This window comes from Humulus lupulus, chromosome 2 (genome assembly GCF_963169125.1).
Source record: "Humulus lupulus chromosome 2, drHumLupu1.1, whole genome shotgun sequence".
NCBI lineage: Eukaryota > Viridiplantae > Streptophyta > Magnoliopsida > Rosales > Cannabaceae > Humulus > Humulus lupulus.
The window spans coordinates 31,206,783-31,226,315 of NC_084794.1; the positions used below are offsets into that span (position 1 = coordinate 31,206,783).

The 19,533-nt window shown below is 35.6% G+C and overlaps 1 protein-coding gene across 1 annotated transcript; it reads left to right on the forward strand.

The window, feature by feature from the left end:
* The first annotated feature begins 376 nt into the window (after positions 1-376).
* Positions 377-1,846, forward strand: LOC133815944 (uncharacterized). Its single transcript, XM_062248696.1, has 4 exons — positions 377-712; positions 797-902; positions 994-1,636; positions 1,760-1,846. The coding sequence occupies exons 1-3, from the start codon at positions 435-437 to the stop codon at positions 1,633-1,635; spliced, it is 1,026 nt and encodes a 341-aa protein (XP_062104680.1). The 5' UTR covers positions 377-434; the 3' UTR covers position 1,636; positions 1,760-1,846.
* The last annotated feature ends 17,687 nt before the right edge of the window (positions 1,847-19,533 follow it).

Sequence of the window (19,533 nt, forward strand, 5' to 3'; positions counted from 1 at the left end):
CATATTTACCTCCTGCAGCTTACACTCTTACTAAAGAGGAAAGAATGGAAATTTGCAGATGTTTGTTTAATATAAAAGTTCCAGACGGATATTCCTCAAATATAAGGTCATTGGTAGACATGAAAAGTTGTATTCTGACTGGCATGAAATCTCACGATTGTCATATTCTAATGCAACATTTGCTACCAGTGGCCATTCGATCTGTGTTGCCTAGGAGAGTTCGAGATGTAATCACAAGGTTATGCTTGTTTTTCAAGTCACTGTGTTGTAAGGTGATTGATCCGCTAAAGTTACCTAAGTTAAGAGATGAAATTGTTGAGGTATTGTGTGAGTTGGAGAAATATTTCCCGCCGGCATTTTTTGATATAATGATCCATTTGACAGTTCACTTGGTTAGAGAACTAAGATATTGTGGCCCAGTTTATTTAAGATGGATGTATCCATTTGAGCGATATATGAAGATTCTTAAGGGGTATGTTAGGAATAGAAGTCGGCCGGAAGGATGCATCGTCGAATGTTATATTGCAGAAGAGGCAGTTGAATTTTGTTCTGAATACATGACTGGTGTACAGAAAATTGGGTTAAATGATGTTGAAAATGTTGAGATTCAGAGTCGTCGTGGTAGCGTTGTATGCACAGTAAGTCGAGATCTTCTAGATGAAGCGCATCGTCTTGTGTTGCAGAATATAAATGAAATTCAACCTTATATCGAGTGAGTTATACTCATATAATACATTAAGTTTAAGTTGTGTAATTTCGTATATTCAATTGTTTAACAACATATTTATAATTGAAGGGAACATTTTAATTGGATAAAGACCAAATTTCCATCCAAGTCAAGGAACTCAAAATGGTTACAAGACGAACATTATCGAACTTTTAGTAGTTGGATAGAACAAAAGGTAAATTGTGTTGATTATTGAAAGTTGTCATTAATTAGTACTTAATTACAAGGTGACATTTTTTGTTGTTTTTGGTATGTTGATTTGATAGGTTGTGTCAGAATTACAAAACACATCAAATAAGGTTTCAGACATTGTTAAGTGGATTTCTCGAGGACCTTCAGTTAATGTCATCAAGTTTTCATCATACATGATTAACGGTACTCTATTTAACACTAGGGAGCGCGATAACAACAGAAACACACAAAACAGTGGTGTTAGCCTTGTTGCTAAAACTGTGCAAGTCTCTAGTGCAAAAGATAAAAATCCAGTTGAATGTGATATGACTTTTTATGGAGTAGTTAATGAAATTTGGGAGTTAGATTATATCACAACTCGAGTACCTGTTTTCTTTTGTGATTGGGTGAAAAGTGACAGCGGCATAATATATGAAGATTTTGGTTTCACATTAGTTAATCTAAATCGAATTGGGCACAAATCTGATCGATTTATATTAGCTTCACAAGCGAAACAAGTATTTTATGTGAATGATCCTTCAGACAACCAATGGTCAATTGTTCTTCCAACGCAAACAAGAGAATGGAACATTAAAGATGGTGATTTACATGATATACCTCTCGGAGAAGAACTTGTCACATTCACCGCAATAGAAGATAATGACGAAGTTGATGATGATTGTATTTGTTTCCGTGAAAATGGTGAAGGATTGTGGGTTGATGATAATGGGTCTTGAGGTACCATTTAATAGGTTTCATATGTTTATGATATGTGAAATTCTTAGTTGTTATCACAATGTGTTTCATCTTTTGATTATGAGTGTCCAAAATTGTTATAATAATGATATTTATGTTTCACAGATGGAGGCTGATCCTTTTGGTGGTAGTTCTGATGAGGGAGAGCAACGCCCTAATTCTCAGTCAGTGGAGCAAGAAAATAAATCTGTGAGATGACGTACATGGATGTCTAGAAACACCAAAAAAAGGAGTGAATGACATCTTACTCCTGTTGAATACAATGAGTATGGTCAACTAGTGGGTGGATCTAGAAGTAATGTTTCATCACAGCTTGGATCAGTTGTTCGAGCAACTGTGTCCATCAACATTAACAGTTGGAAAGATGTTAGTGTGGTGGATAAAAATAAAATATGGGACACAATGAAGGTATATTTTTATTAATTATATTTCATTTAATGTTTTTAAAATATATATTATTTTGATAATATGCTTCTTATTACTTTCAAACTTGCAGAAAACTTATGATTTGGACCCCAAACAAAAGCAACAGATGTTGAAGGATGCGGGAAAGTACTTCCGAAATTGGAAGACTAATCTTACTAGGGTACACGTTTACGACGCTTTGAAAAAATACCCAAATGAGTTCCCGCCAGCTTTGCCATTTGGATTTGAGAATGTCATAACTCCGGATGAATGGTTAGCGTTTGTGAACTCAAGATTAACTCCCGAGTGGCAAAGAAAGAGAGAGGAGATGCAAAATTATCGAGCACTGAATAAATACAATCACAACCTCTCTAGAGGAGGCTATGTGCGTATTGAAGAGATGTTAATGGAACAAAGTGGGAAAAGTCTGACTGAACTTGATAGGTCAGATTTATGGAGCATGGGTCGTCGGAATGCAAAAGGAGAGCTAATTGGAGAGGCCTCTGAGATTCAAAAAAATATTGTAAGTGCTCATATTTAATAATGTTGATATGTCAAATTATTAGCTTATATACATAACTTTCTGTGAATATTGTTTCACAGGATCATTACCGGCAACTCCAAGCTGAGGGTAAATGGGCACCTGATGGCCCTGATGATGTGCTGACGAGGGCGTTGGGCACTCCTGAGCCTCGAGGACGTGTTAGGGCTGGAGGACACGATGTGTCCCGCTCAGTATATTGGAATACTCCAACACCTACCTCAACGAAAAATAAATCAAAAGCCTCTTCTTCGAATGACGACATTAGAAAGGAATTTGAAGAAAGATTTCGAAAACAAGAAGAAGAGCATCGTCAACAAGCACAACGCCTAGAAGAGCGCCTTCAACAACAAGATGAGCTCTTGAGAAAATTATTGGCCCAACAGAGCGGGTCAGGATCTAACGTTGGAGTCCCACCAGCGCCATCATCATACTATGTGCCCGACCCACCAGTGCCACCAGAGCAGGCGTCCTACTATACTCCGGACCCAGTAGTGCCTCAAGCAGAACACCACATTGTTGCACTACAACCGCTTTTGCAAGAGGTAATTAAACTTTCTTGAATATTCTGAAACCAAATAAATTTCTTTACTGCTTCAACATGATTATTTGTATATAATATGTTTCTTATGCAGGGCCGAGCATGCCAATTAGCAATTGGTTCGGTTTCAAACATTGTTGCATCAGGTACACTCATTGAAAGAGAGGCAGGCAACAACTTCCAAGTTATGATTACGAGTGTTCTTAAGCCAACATGTCCTCTCCCTTTTGCATATCCTGATTTGGACATGTACATAGTTGCTCAGGCCATTGGGACGCCAATAGCGTGGCCTAAGGATTTTGTCATTATATCTGAAGATGTAACTCATGAGGTGATGCCATGTTTTTTCATAATTATCTTTACAATTCTATATTTGTTTGTAATTTTTTTAATTGTTGATATAATTGTATGCAGACTCCCTCTACAAGTAGGACCAGATCACAACGACCAAGAGCTCCATCAACACAACAACCTCGAGAAAGAAGACGACAACAAACTCCTCCAACACAATTGGCCCAAACTCCATTGGAACGATTACAGAATATCGTATCTCATTGGGATGATGGCGAGTGTGTCAATCTAGGCATAGAGTCTGAAGTTTTTGATCAGGATATGTCTCACTGTTATATATTTAAGGATGACATACTTCAGTTTGCTCGAAAGGAGAAGATTGGACAAGCAGTACTTGTCAGCTACATGAGGTATATATCTGACAAATAAGTTTGTTCATTTAATTTTCTAATTTGATTTATTCATTCATATAACAATTTTTCATATTTTTGTATTAGGTTCATTTACAGATATGTGGTACAACAAGGTCGCCAAAATAAGTTTTTATTTGTCAATCCTAATATCGTCGCCACTCAAGGGAGTTCATTCGACGATCGTGTTCAGAATCTGTTCAGACGTTGCAATGACGTAAAATCAAAAGAACAAGTTATGCTTGTCCCTTGGAACCATGGGTAAGTTTAAAAAGTTGTCATTTTTCCGACCCATATCAATAATTTCATTGTTTAACATTTGAGCTATAATTTTTTTGTTTTTCTTATACAGTGAACATTGGATGTTGCTTATTTTGGCACCATATGCATATCATGTTTATTGTTGTGATCCGGTGAATTCAGAGCTAAATAACCGTGAGGAGATTGTATCAGTGATCGTCAGCGCTTTCAATCTTTTTTTCTCTATGAATCTTCCTGATGTCGAGATCCCTGATACTCTACGCATTAAGCAACCTCAGGTAAGTAACTTTAGCAGAAATTTTTGAACATTTATAATAATTAAGTAGAATAATATGTATGCATTTTTTTTAAAAAGTTTCAATTTAATAATAAATTACTCATATTTTTAAATAATTAGTGTCCACACCAACCGGACAATGTGGCATGTGGATACTACTTAATGAGGATGTTGAAGGATTTGATTGAGCATGCGAGTCCTGGGCATTACTTGAGAACGGTATTATTAATTAAAATTTACAAATTATTTTTGAAACTATAAATGTAATCAAATAATTAATTAATATATTTTACTTTATATTTCTTGCAGCTAACAAGCACATCATATACAGAGGCACAAATTGATGAGTTGCGACAAGAATGGGCGACATATATGTTGCCGATAATCCAAAGTTACCGACCTCGTTGATAGGTTTTTTTTTTTTAATTTTTTAACTCTTTCTTCATACACAATGCAATATTTGTTCATTTTGAATATTTCTAACAAATATTGTATTTCTTGTATATATCTAACAAATATATTTTTTTCTTCCAATTTAATTTATTATTAAATTAATTTAAATTTAGATTAAAATAATTTAAATTTAAATTAATATTATTTCAATTTAATTAATTATTAAATTAATAATATTAAATATTAAATTAATTTAATAATATTAAATTAATAATATTAAATATTAAATTAATTAATAATTAATATTAATTTAATAATTAATTAATATTAATTATTCAATTTAAATTAATAATATTAATTATAAATTTATTTAATTTATTTTTTTTAAATGTGGGAGACTTTCAATGTCTCCCATTAGGAGAGGTGGGAGACGTGGGATGTCTCCTATGGACTTCCCACGTCTCCCATTGGGAGAGGTGAGTGACTTCCCACGTCTCCCAATGGGAGAGGTGGAAAGTCAACATTTGACTTTTCACCTCTCCCAGTGGGAGACGTGGGAAGTGAGGCACGTCTCCCAACGGGAGACGTGGGATATATACCTACAATGACCCCAGCAACAACGTCTCACTAAGTGGGAGACATTGTAGACTTCCAATGTCTCCCCATTAAAGTCATAAAACATCTATTTTGTTGTAGTGAGAATCCCTTTAGGTTGTGGAAACCAAATCAGAAACCAATCAGTCACTAAATGGAAAATCTTCCAAAACAGAAAAGTCAGAATCTGTTCAAACAGACTGGCAATCCGTTCAAACAGATTCATTGAACCTGGACAATTTTTTAAACCCAGTTTCCTTAAATAAATAAGGAAACAATATATATATATGATCTCTCAAGCTGTACACGATTTCTGGAAAAAATAAATCAGATCAAAAAATAAAATAAATACCAATAATTTCCATTTCAAGAAAAGATATTCTTTTATAGAAAATTATATATTTATTTTATTAACATATATATAATAATCTGATTATAGAAAGACATATCACAACAAAACAGGAAACTACCCATTTTGAAAATACTCCTTTAATTAATTTTGTCAATATTGTCAAATATGCCAATAAAGGTTTTTACAATCTCCCCCTTTGGCAATTTGATAGACAAAATTAATTCAAAAACCTGCAACACAAATATTAGTGATAAGTAAAGAGAAAGAACTCCCCCTGAAAATATGCATTAAATTATAACAAACATGTAAAGAAACTAGACTTAACTCCCCCTCAAAATAAGAAAGTCCAGAGTTAAACAAAACAACAAACAAACAGGTTTTTGGAAGTATCTACTCTCCCCCTTTGTGTCTTTCAAAGAAGCCAAAGAACCATAAACCATAAAACAAAAGAGAGTAGCAATGTTTAATAGACAAAAACTAAAATAAAACTAAACAACTGGATCTTTGGACAGAGATTGAACAGCCTCCAACACAGAACGTTGCAGTCCTTCAATGGACATCACTCGAGTAGCCAAAGATTCAACAGAGGCTCTAACGGCAGCTATTTCTGTTGCAACAAGTCCTGAATCTGTGGCGACAGAGGAGGATGCATGAGGAATGTCATCCGAGGAAAACTTCAGAGATTGGGGCTTGACTTTCTTGGTTGATGGAGCATCAGTGGCTTCAGTAGGAGGAGCAGAGGCCTTGTAGGAAGCAGCAGTAGTGGGAGCCACCAAGTCTTCTTGATCACGTTGGAGATCTTTTTTCTGCATACTCAACACTTTATAAATAACTTGAGGAAAAGGAAGATTCAAGTTTTTCCTATTACCTTTTCGAAACCCAATAATTTGATCATGAATAACCAAAGCCAAATTTATACCAAGACCGGTCCCCACCTTGTACAAAAATGAAGCCATATCAAAAGAGATAGTGGCGGTGTGAGAAGTGGGCTTCCAATTCGTTGTGGCAAACTTATGGAGGACAGCATAAGTGTAGATGAGATTAGAGACCGAGATGACTGTATTAGATGTCCATACCATTTTTTGCCCTACCAATTCAGTGATAACCGTATCCTTGTCAAGAAAGGCAACATCATCATCTTCCTCGACATCAAGGGGAAGATGCAAGGCAAGGGCAATGTCTTGAGGAGAAAAAGAGAACCAATGGCCCCTAACAAACACTTTATTATACAGAGAAGATTTAGGCTCAATAATTTCATTAGTAAGATTGGCATAGATTTCCTTGACTATTCTATCCACAAAACCAGTAAATTTAACCAAAGAATCTGTCCATTTTCGATCTTGAAGCATTGTTAGCACACCATAAGGCCGATGATCACTCAAGACATAATTTCTCTCAATGATAAATTTCCTTTGAGCATAGAGAACCATATCACGAGCATTATCATTATAACAAAAAAATGAAGAAAAAGGTTTGAAATTTACACCTGAACGTTTTGGAGAAGGTGTAGGATCAGAAATTTGTCTCTTTCCTTTAGCCTTGGATGACAAAGGAGTTGCAATTGGTTCTGAGTCATATTCGACTTCTTATTTAGAGGGGACAATGTCTTCTTTTTCTGGCTCATCAGACTCAGCCTCTGATTTTGCATTGTCAGGAACCGTTTCATCAGACAATGTGGTATCACGGGTTGCTTCAGATTCCGACTTTTCTTCCTCAGGGTCAGATTCGGAGGAAGACTGAGATGGAGGATGAGCCTTCAGTCTTTTCTTGGTAGCAGTCAAGGGAGAAGAGGACTCGTCCATTCCCAATTTCCTTTTGGGAGCCCCATAATTTTTCCTGGACTGGCTCAGCTTCATGGGCAATTTGACCAACCCAGCAGCAGCAGCTTTGGAAGAAGATGAAACATATTTCGATTTTGCCCTAGCCGCCAGAGACGAATCAATCAGAAGAGGAGATGGGTCCTTGGCTCGAGAGGGCACCACCACTTCAGATGGTGGTGCAACATCGACAATGTCAGCTGAGATATCTGGAAACACCATGGGGTGTTCATGAGAGAGAGAGAGAACACCTTCTTGCGTGCCTTGGATTTGCAAGTCTTTCCAACAGACGGGGCAGGTGCTGGAACAGATGGAGCCGCCGTTGAGACAGATGGAGGTGGCGATGGAGAGAGCACCTTTTGGGATTGAGAAGTAGGGATCTTCTTAGGGGAAGCATCACGAGTTCTCACCATTGTTTCTTCTCTGAAAAACAGAAAGCACTTACAAAAAAATGAGAGAAAAAATTAGAAGAAGAAGAAGTGACTTAGTGAGATCGTGGGTGAGAAGAAATAGAGTAATGGCAAGTTTTTTAAATACAACACTTACCCAATTTGGACACCCACGGCAAAAAAGGTTTCCTTTTTAAAAAAAAAAAATTAATTAAACAATAAAAGGAAACAACCTTTAATACACACGATCTTCATACAACTTACCCTTTTTTTTAAATTTTATTTTATAAAAAATAATATTTATAAAATCCCAATCCAAAAAAGGTAACCAGAAAAAATTAACCCCATACGATCTGCCTATTGACCTTTTCCCCCTTTTTAAAAAAAAACAATTCTAAAGAAGGTACAAAACAATAAAGATACAAATCATGGTATTCCAAATTAAGAAAAATGACAAAATAAATTACTTGGAGGCAAATAATATATTAAATCACACAAATTAAATGCATAATTTCACATAATTGCCACAATGATTCGGTCCACCATGAATTTCCTTGTCAAAATTTTTATTATTATTTTTTTATTTTCATTTTATATATATGCACAAAAATAAAACTCAACCAAAAAATTCTGCTTTGATCAATGTGAGTCATCCTGATAAGAATAAAATCAAGCAAATGAAAATAAGTGTTAGTGTATATCATGGATAAGAACACTTGTGAAAATAAAAAATTAGAAAGAACATTCGAGAGAAATAAGCCACAATTCAGTCACAAGCACATATTCTTAAGTGAATCAATCAACATGTATGAGTCTTACACACATTTTTTATTTTTTATAAACTGTGTACAATTTTTCTTGCATTATTTCAAGCATAAGTGTGTGACAGTGTATGCAAAGGAACATTGCCCAATGACAAATAAGTCTTTTTCGAAATTAAAATAATTGTAACCCATGAAGGCGCTGTCACACTACACCAGTGGTAGCCCTTTTCTATGGTAGCGTATCCTCTTCATAACTCTTAATTACAAAGTTCCAACTTACTAAAAAGACGACTTTCACACACTGATGTAGGTAGCTCTATTATTTCACAGGAGCTTGAAACAATGCTACACAAAAGGAAGCTCAAACATTAAACATTAATTAATTTACTCGAATATGCCTAGGAGGAATTGATTAAATTTCTCTCAAGAATATACAACCAAAATCTCATAAACACAAGTCAGATTATCCAGCTTGACACACAACAAAATTTTCAAATTGATTGACAATTTTCTTAACTTTAAATAACACACATTTGATCAAGCGGACAACACCATAACAATAAAATTTAAAGAGAACAAACCCCCAAATATTTTCGGAGGAAATCAAAGCGAACCAAATCAAGAGCTTTAGTGAAAATATTAGCAATTTGTTTATGTGTTTCAATATATTCCAAGACAAGAACTTTATTTTCAACTAATTCTCTTATGAAATGATGACGAATATCAATATGTTTAGTACGGGAATGTTGCACATGATTTTTTGAAATATTAATTGCACTTGTATTATCACAAAAAATAGTTAAAGTGTCAAGATCAAACCCATAATCCATCATCATTTGCTTCATCCACAAAAGTTGTCCACAACAACTTCCTGCTGCAATGTATTCGGCCTCAGCTGTTGAGAGAGAAATAGAATTCTATTTCTTGCTGTGCCAAGAGACTAGATTATTTCCCAAGAAGAAACATCCTCCACTAGTGCTTTTTCTGTCATCAGTGTTACCTGCCCAATCAGCATCACTAAAGCACACTAGATTAGGGTTAGTTTCTTTTGAATACCAAATAACATAATCAGCAGTCCCATGAACATATCGAATGATTCTTTTGACAGCTGTAACATGAGACTCCATGGGATTTCCTTGGTACCTGGCACACACACCAACACTATAACTTAAATCAGGTCGACTAGCAGTGAGATAAAGAAGACTACCAATCATGCTCCTATACAATGTAGGATCAACTTTGACACCATTTCATCTTTGGATAGCTTCACAGTCGTTCCCATTGGTGTTTTGGCAATCTTTGAACTTTCAAGTCCAAACTTTTTGACCAGGTTCTTAGCATATTTGCTTTGAGAAACAAATGTGCCTTCATCTAACTGCTTGACTTGCAAACCTAAGAAATAAGTAAATTCTCCCACCATGCTCATTTCAAATTCCTCTTTCATTTGTTTCACAAATACCTGCACCTCATTGTCAGAAGTAGATCCAAACAAAATATCATCAACATAAATCTGAGCAATGATTATGTTAGATTTAATATTTTTGATAAACAAAGTTTTATCTACTCCACCCCTTTTGTATCCATGAGAAACAAGAAATTGAGTGAGTCTCTCATACTAAGCCCGAGGGGCTTGCTTCAAACCATATAGAGCTTTCTCCAATTTGTAAACATGATCAGGTGCATGGGGATCTTCAAACCCTTTGGGTTGTTCAACATATACCTCTTCATTCAAGATCCCATTGAGAAATGCGAATTTGACATCCATTTGGAACAACCTGAAACCAATCAATCAAGCAATAGACAATAATAATCTAATTGATTCAAGTCTTGCAACAGGTGCAAATGTTCCATCAAAGTCTATTCCTTCCACTTGTGTGTACCCTTGTGCCACTAATCTTGCTTTATTTCGCACAATTGTACCAAATTCATCAGATTTATTCTTGAAAATCCATTTTGTGCCAATAATATTGGTATGCAACGGTCTTGGCACAAGGATCCACACTTTGTTTCTAAAAAAATGTTCCAATTCCTCCTGCATAGCTTTAATCCAATTTTCATCAGTTAAAGCTTCTTTCACATTTTTAGGCTCAATTAGAGATAAGAAACAAACAAATTGAACAACATTACTAAACCTTCTTTGTGTAACCATACTGTCTTTTGGATTTCCAAGTATTAAATCTGCTGGATGATTTAACTTAACTCTAGTTGATGGCTCCTTTTGGACTTCATCCAAAATAATATCTGGAAATTTATTTTCTGTCTGTCCAGAATCTATTTCATCGGATTCGCGATCTGTTGGAACAGATGGACCAGACGTTGCAACAATAGTATCACTGACACAAGCGTCTTCGTGTTTTTCAGTAGGTTCATCAATAAACCTTTCAATTTCTTCCTCAATAGAAAACTCACAAAAATCCCTGGAATCATCAATAACAACGTTAGCCGACTCCATTACAATTTGGGTTCTCATGTTATACACACGATAACCCCTACTGTTAGTGGAGTATCCAATAAAAACACCTTCATCACTCTTAGCATCAAATTTACCAAGATTTTTGCTATCTCTCAAAATGTAACAAACACATCCAAAAACATGAAAGTAAGCCACACTTGATTTCTTACCTTTCCAAATTTCATAAGATGTTTTAGATGTACCTGGATGAAGAAAAACACGATTTATGATATAGCAAGCAGTGTTAATTGCTTCTGCCCATAACCGTTTGGTCAATTTTTTGCTGTTTAGCATCACTCTAGACATTTCTTGAAGAGTGCGGTTTTTCCTTTCTACAACTCCATTCTGTTGAGGAGTTTTGGGAGCTGAAAACTCATGAGAGATACCTGAAGACTTACAAAAATCATCATAGATAGAATTCTCAAATTCTTTACCATGATCACTTCTTATACGAACAATTTTTCTAATGTTGCAATCTTTTTCGACTTTTAATTTCAAGCAAAGAGTTTTAAAGGCATCAAAAGTGTCAGATTTTTCTTTCAAGAAATCCACCCAAGTATATCTAGAAAAATCATCCACACAAACAAAAATATACCTTTTCCCATTTAAAATTTCAATTTGAATTGGACCCATAAGATCCATGTGAAGCAATTCTAAAACTTTCGAAGTGTTTATGTCAGAAACACTTTTATGTGTAATTTTTAATTGCTTACCAAGTTGACAACTCTTGCACTTACCATTAGATTATTTACCTAGCTTAGGTAAACCACGAACACTCCCTGCATGTGACAATTTTTTCAAGGTTTTGAAATTTATGTGACCAAGTTTAGCATGCCACATATCAGTGTTATTACTCACAAAAAATTGACACATAATAGATGGCAAAAGAGTGTAGCAATTGTCATTAGATCTATAACCTTCAAGAACATTCTCACCATTCTTGTTTAAAACAAAACAATTCTCTTTATCAAAGTTAACAGTATAACCTTGATCACAAATTTGACTTATACTTAGAAGATTAGCTTTAAGACCTTCCACAAGTAACACTCTTTTGATTCTAGGCAACCCTTCAAAGTTAAGAGTACCCATACCAAGAACATTACCTTCAATTCTATTGCCAAAAGTAACAGACCCACAATGCATAGGTTTTATGTTTGTAAGAATAGACTTGTCACCTGTCATATGTCTTGAACAACCACTATCAAAATACCAAAAATATGAAGAAGCAGATCTATCATATTCACTAGTAAAACCAGCAAAACAATTATTCTTTTTGATCCATATTTTCTTTGATTGAACATTTTCCTTTTTTACTCTTTTGAAATTATCAAAATAATTGAATTTTTCAAAATATTCATTTTTGGCAAAATTCATAAGAGTAAAACACTTAGGACGAATATGACCCTTCCTACCACAAAAATGACAGATTGGAATGAATTTTTCGAACTTACCATTGGATTTACCTGCTGACTGTGTCCTTTTTGTTGGAACAATCCGAGTACCGGATACAACAGATTTCAGTGAGGATGACACAGGAACATCAGACGATAGCATCCCAGCCGAGATAAAGACAGTTTTCTTTGATTTTTGAGAACTTGAAGCACCAAGTCCCACATGACTTCTTTGACCTGAATTCTGTATATTCTCAAAAACAGTTGAACCGGGGTTAAGCATTCTAACATTTTTCTCAAAAGTATCCAAATCTTTAGACAACTTATTAATTTCAACATTTTTTGAAATTATTTATTTTTCAAAATTTTCATTTAAATCAGTAAGTTGTTTAATTTCAAAGGATAAATCTTTATTTTTGCTTACCAATGACCGATTTTCAGAACACACTTTCACCCATGAACCATACATCTTTTTGTAAGATTCACTCAAGGACTCATCATTCAATTCAGATTCATCACTATCAGAATTTTCTTCATCTTTTGAAACATTATTCAAGCAAACAATTTTTTCATTTTCAGATATAGAAATAGGTAAAATAGAAGTGAGAGCGATATTACCTTCCTCATCTTTACTACTTTCAGAGTCATTATCACTCCAAGTAGCAATCATACCTTTTTTGTTCTTTTTCAAAGTGTTTGCACACTCAGACTGGATGTGACCAAATCCCTCTCATTCCCTGCACTGAATACCCTTTTTATTAGTTCGAAAAGGTTTAAGAGAAGAAGGATTACCTTTTGACATCTTGCCATTGAATTTCTTGTTTCCTATCTTATTCATATATTTTCGAAAATTCTTTGCAAGCATTGCCATTTCATTATCACCATCTTCATCATCTAAGACTTCCTTTTCAGTGCTCTTGAAAGCTATGGTTTTCTCCTTTTCTTTGGAAGTACTTGGCTTGTCTTTTTGACGAATCTTTTGATTTAACTCAAAGGTATGAAGTGACCCCATCAATTCTTCTACCTTCAAAGTACTGAAGTTTTTTGCCTCTTCCATAGCAGTGAGCTTAACATCGAACCTGTCAGGAAGAACTCGAACGATTTTTCTAACAAGAACAGAATCATCAAGTTTCTCACCAAGTGCAAAATACTCATTAGAAATATCAGATAATCTCTCATAAAATTCAGATAGTGTTTCAGAATCAGACATTCTAAGGTCATCAAACCTAGTTTGTAACATAATAAATCTAGACCTTTTAACATCTACAGTTCCTTCAAACTAAGTTTGAAGAATTGTCTAAGCATCTTTAGCCGAGACACATGTGGAAACAAGTTTTATAAAACTTTCTCCAACACCATTAAATATGGCGTGAAGAGCTTTATTATTATAGCTGGATAATTTTTCTCCTTCTGTATCCCAAATAAGTTCAGATTTTACAATTGTGCTTCCATCTTCACCTTTTTCAGTAGGAGGTGACCATCCAGACAAAATTTCTCTCCATGCTTTCTCATCTTGAGCTTTTATGAAAGCGCTCATCCTAACTTTCCAATATGGATAGTTTGAGTCATTTAGCAATGGAGGTCGAGACACCGAACTACCTTCTGCAAAGAAAGACATTTCACACAAAACAAATCAAACGGAAAATAACCACAAGATCTCACTAAGAGTTTAGTGAACCTCTCTGATACAAATTGAAATTCAGTTTTTTATGATTACCAACTTAATTATTCAAATTAAATAATTAATTGTTGAATTGTTACAGAAATGTTTAAACAGACACAAAGACTGTTTGAACAGAAACCAGATATGTTTAAATAGTTTGTGACCAAAAGATAAAAACGAACATAAAGTAAAGAACACACGAATTTTTACGTGGTATCAGCAATCTTTGCAGATTGCTACTAGTCCACGAGGCCATGCCCAGAGAATGAAATTTATTATAAGAATATCTAAACGATTACAAAACCAAATTGACTTATACAAATAAAGACTCCCTCTTGAATTTGTCGCAACTGTTGTAATCTAAACTCCTAATCAAATTTCTGAAGTGCTAAGATCTTGAACTCCCTTCAAATCATAACACTTGCACTTTTCCTCCCGAAAAGTGACTCACGAACAAGACTTCTCCCGAAGCTTGATGACCAATGTCCAAGTGTGTTCAACCTGCACAATTAACACAAAGAAAACAATACAGAAGTACACTGTAATAAACCACTAAGAACTTGCTGGACTCAAGTTCTTCACATAATAAAAAGTCTCTCTAAAACTTGAAAAATATTTGGAAAATAATACACCAAGAGAGATAAACAAAAAGCAACGACCTAAGGATGATTATATACCCTTTAGAATCCCTTTAGGTCATGGAAACTAAATCAGAAACCAATCAGCCAATAAATGGAAAATCTTCCAAAACAGGAAAGTCAGAATCTGTTCAAACAGACTGGCAATCCGTTCAAACAGATTCATTGAACCTGGACAGTTTTTTAAACCCAGTTTCCTTAAATAAATAAGGAAACAATATATATATGATCTCTGCAAGCTGTACACGATTTCTGGACAAAATAAATCAGATCAAAAAATAAAATAAATACCAATAATTTCCATTTCAAGAAAAGATATTCTTTTATAGGAAGTTATATATTTATTTTATTAACATATATATAATAATCTGATTATAGAAAGACATATCACAACAAAATAGGAAACTACCCATTTTGAAAATACTCCTTTAATTAATTTTGTCAATATTGTCAAATATGCCAATAAAGGTTTTTACAGGCTTAATCACCATCACGAAACCACTATTAATCACAAAATTCATACTGATTTATTGGCACAAAGTCTCTCCCCCTTCTCTCTTACTTGCGCAGTGATCTTGGCCAAATCACTTTCCATAGACAACTAGTACATCACGGCTAATTTTCGCCAAGATCAATCAATAAATATTAAAATCACACAGAACAAATATATAGACAGTTTGGAAATTAGTTTTAAACAAGAGTAAAGTGGCGTTGTTAATTACTTATGCCAATACCGACGGCAATGCATGGTGGAGGCGTGGCGTAGATGAGAATGAGCTTAAACGGATGGTTTGGAGCAAAAGGAACGAAGAAGTGGTCGAGAGTCCACTGTAAAGCAGAAGGATAGGTGGAGAGACAAAGGGGAAATGGTGAGAGGAAATGCGGCTGGTATGGGAAGAGACAGAATATTTTGTCATTAGGGTTAGGGATTTTAAAATCTGATAAAAAATTAACAAAAGCCCAAATTCGAAAAAAACTAATAACTTTTTTTTTTCAATTTTTACTCAACATTTTTAAGGGCATGCTTTGGGTCTCTTTTAGGATACCCAAGAGTCCTTAAAAGTCAATATTGGAATCCAGTCATTTTAAATCTTAAATTTTTTTATAAGCTTTTTTAGGACCCACATATTTTATTAGGACACTCATTGCGCGTCCTAAAATGTATTTTTTAAGGACTCTCAATGAAAGTCTTAAAAACTCTAGATACATTTTTTAGAACTTGCATTTATGTGCATGTCCTCAAAAGGTGACCCGTAAGAGGTATTTTGCAGTAGTGCATGATGATATCCCTATTAGAGATCCGCCATATTTTCATGACACAGTGAAGTACGATCCCTATGGCTACGATCTTTATGTCATTGACGATCCTGTTACTGATGCAACAGATCTTGGTGGGTTAGATATTAGGGTAGATTTTTCAACACAGAGTTCAGATGTTATGGTAGTTGAGGAGCGCAAAATAGAAGATCAACAAACACCTGGGACCAGTAATAGTCGTCCAGGTCCAAGTAGAACTGATGATAGTTTTAGATGGAGTTCTCCATTGGACTTAGGTGAAGATCATAGAACATGGAGTGCCACCATGTTCTCCAAAGAGGATATAGAGGCCTCACATCAACATCATTCCTCAACCGACAAAGCTTCAGAAGAATCGCACCTTGGCAAGTTCCTTCATAACAAGCTTGAATTGAAAACCAAAGCATTCATATTTACGATGAAGAATAAATTTGAGTTTATGGTGAAGAGATCTAGGACTGATGTGTGGTACATTACTTGCAAGGATCCTGATTGTGGTTGGAGATTGAGGGGAAAGAAAAAAATGTGATCTGAAAAGTTCGAGATTACTGTATACAACAAAGTACACACTTGCTCACAAGAAATTCGAGATAAGGACCATCGTAAAGCATCACCCTGGGTTGTTGGCCACCTAATCAAGAGGAAATTTTCTACTGATGGTACTCGGTACATGGAAAACAACATAAGGGAGGACATAAAGCACAATTTTGGAGTCGAAATGAGCTATGAGAAGGCATGGAGATGCAGAGAAAATGCTCTTATGTATGTCTGAGGGACACCTGAGGAATCATACTCCAAGTGACTCAGATACCTGTGTCAGTTGGAGCATAAGAACCCAGGTACAATTACTGATTTTGTAGCAGAAGATGGTTGTTTCTTGTATTGCGTCTTTTTCCTTGGTGATTTTTTGGCCAAGTCTTGTCATTTGTGTAGATGACACATTCTTGAAGAATAAGTATGGTGGCCACATGCTCTGTGCTGCTACGTTGGATGCAAACAACCAGTTGTTTCCAATTGCGTTTGCATTGGTGGATAGTGAGAACCATAACTCTTGGACTTATTTCATGAGAAAATTGAAGGAAGCCATAGGGGACATTGACAACCTATCTTTTGCATCAGACATGCATAAAATCATTAATCATGCTTTGGAGCTTGTGTTCCCAGATGCCTATCACGGTGCATGTTACCACCACATCTGTATGAATGTGGTGGCAAAATTCAAAATTGACCACTGTCAAGACGTCATGGAGTGTGCAGCGTATGCGTTTCGAAGAACAGATTTTCACAAGTTCTTTAACAAGATAAGGTAATTGATCTGCCCTACTCAATATCTTGAGGGAATTGGTTTTGAAAGGTGGAGTAGCACTTATTTTCCTGGAAACCGATACAATATCATTACGAGTAACTATGCAGAAAGCTTTAACAATAAAACCAAGGAGGCAAGGAGCTTTCCAATTTCCACTTTCCTTGAATTCATAAGATTCACTCTTCAATCTTGGTTTGCAGATAGACATGAAAGAGCTGCAAAAGCAACAAGTGTGTTATCACCTGAGATGGAAAAAGATGTGAAGCAAATAGGTGAGAAAGCAAGTTTCCTAGATATCCAAGTCCTTGGTCATCATGAATTTCTTGTGATCAATGGTAATAGTGATGGCGAGGTGAAGTTGGCCAAAAAATCATGCTCTTGTTGCATGTTCCATACCATTGTGATAACCTGTAACATCCCAAATTCTCTAATATGGCTTAATGCCTAGATTAGGGGGTTGGGAGGCAATAGTTGTTATAATTATGTATTAATATAGTATGAGCATGTCATTATGTGAATTATATTATAATATAATTATGTTTGCATGTTAGAAATGTTAAATATGCGTATGGGCTTGTTTCTTACAAGAAGGGCATTTTTGTAATTTGACCCGCTGAGGGTATAAATGTAAATATGCATCTATGTGATTGAGTCGACATTATTATGTTGATATATTTGGGTTACTCGATGCGAGGCAGCCCTGGTGAGCAAGTAAGCGAAAAAGTCACAATGGGGTAAAATACCTGACTCGAGGTGAGCACATGGTATTTTTGTAATTTAGCAAATTAACAGATTTTATCAGGTAATGGAGATTAAATTAGTATTATTTTGAGATATTTAGGGATTTAGAGAAACACTCAGGGATTCACAGGAAGTGGCAATTGACGTAATTTCCCTTGAAGGGCTTTGGGGAGAATTATTTGACCTAGGGGCATTTAGGTCATTTGTGCCTAGTTAGAGACTTAAACTATATGTTTCTTCAGCTAAGGGAAAGCTTAAACTGAGTAATCAAAAAACATAACAACTTTCTCTCTCCCATAGCTCTCTCTCCCTCTTCTTGGTAGCTTGAGAATTTTGAGGAATTGGAGGAACCAAGCTTAGGAAATTGAAGGGTTAAGCTTGTGAGACTTGGGAATTAACTCAAGGGTCATTTCATCTCAGAGGTAAGGGCTTGAATTCAGATTTCTTCATGATAATTTTGTGGTTTTTTTGGAAGCTTTAGTATTTGCATGTGTGAGAGTTTGGAGAGTGAATTTTGGATTTTTGATGAGTTTTAATCAAGTAGTTAGCTAGGTTTTGTTACTGGAAAAGTGTTAAACTAGTTATGGGGATTGAATTGAAGTTTTGAGTGTGATTGGGTTGAATTTAGTTGGGTTTGGCTAAAATAAAAACCCAAAAATTCTAGGTTTGAAGGGGTCGGGCTGTGGCCCTGTTCTTGGCGTGTCGCGGCCCTCTTGAACCAAAGGAGCCAAGGAGGGCTCTTTCGCGAGGGCATGCCACAACGCCTCTAAGGCTGGGCCACGACGCGTGTCTGGTGAATTGGGGAGGCTGAGCCTCTGATTGGGGCGGGCCGTGGTGCAAGGGATTGGGGCTGCGGCGCTTAAGGGATTTTTGGACCCCGAGACGGTTTTGAGTGCGGGAACTCAACCTTAAGGGCTCGGGATCGATCCTACTACCGTGTTTCATGGAATCTGATGTCCCGGAGGCTAGGACTCAGTCCAGAAGCCTTTATTCACTCGTTGTTGATGGGATTCTTTATTATTGTTGTGACTAGGTCAATGTTAGGGGCTCGAATCAGGGATCGTGCTCAAGAGTCGTTCATTGGTAGCTTGCACTTGGACTGAAGGTAAGAAAACTGCATCGAGAATATGATATACATGATTGGGGCTCGGCCCGAATGCTGAGCATAATCTTGATTTGGGCGTTAGGCCTATGAATGCACATGATTATGATTATGCCTCTGTATGTTGTTTAAATGTATTATAATACATTGTATCTGTATATATATATATATATATGATAAATGGATTACATGATTGTCTTCTATGCATAGGGGGCTCAGTTTATAAACTTGGGATTTTTTGTAGTATCTACTTAA

Bases quoted from the DNA above. Each gene is read 5' to 3' on its own strand.
- LOC133815944 (XM_062248696.1), top strand. From the start codon at position 435: ATGTATCCATTTGAGCGATATATGAAGATTCTTAAGGGGTATGTTAGG. The intron at 713-796 runs GTGAGTTATACT...TTATAATTGAAG, and splicing joins GAAATTCAACCTTATATCGA to GGAACATTTTAATTGGATAA. The intron at 903-993 runs GTAAATTGTGTT...TTGATTTGATAG, and splicing joins GTAGTTGGATAGAACAAAAG to GTTGTGTCAGAATTACAAAA.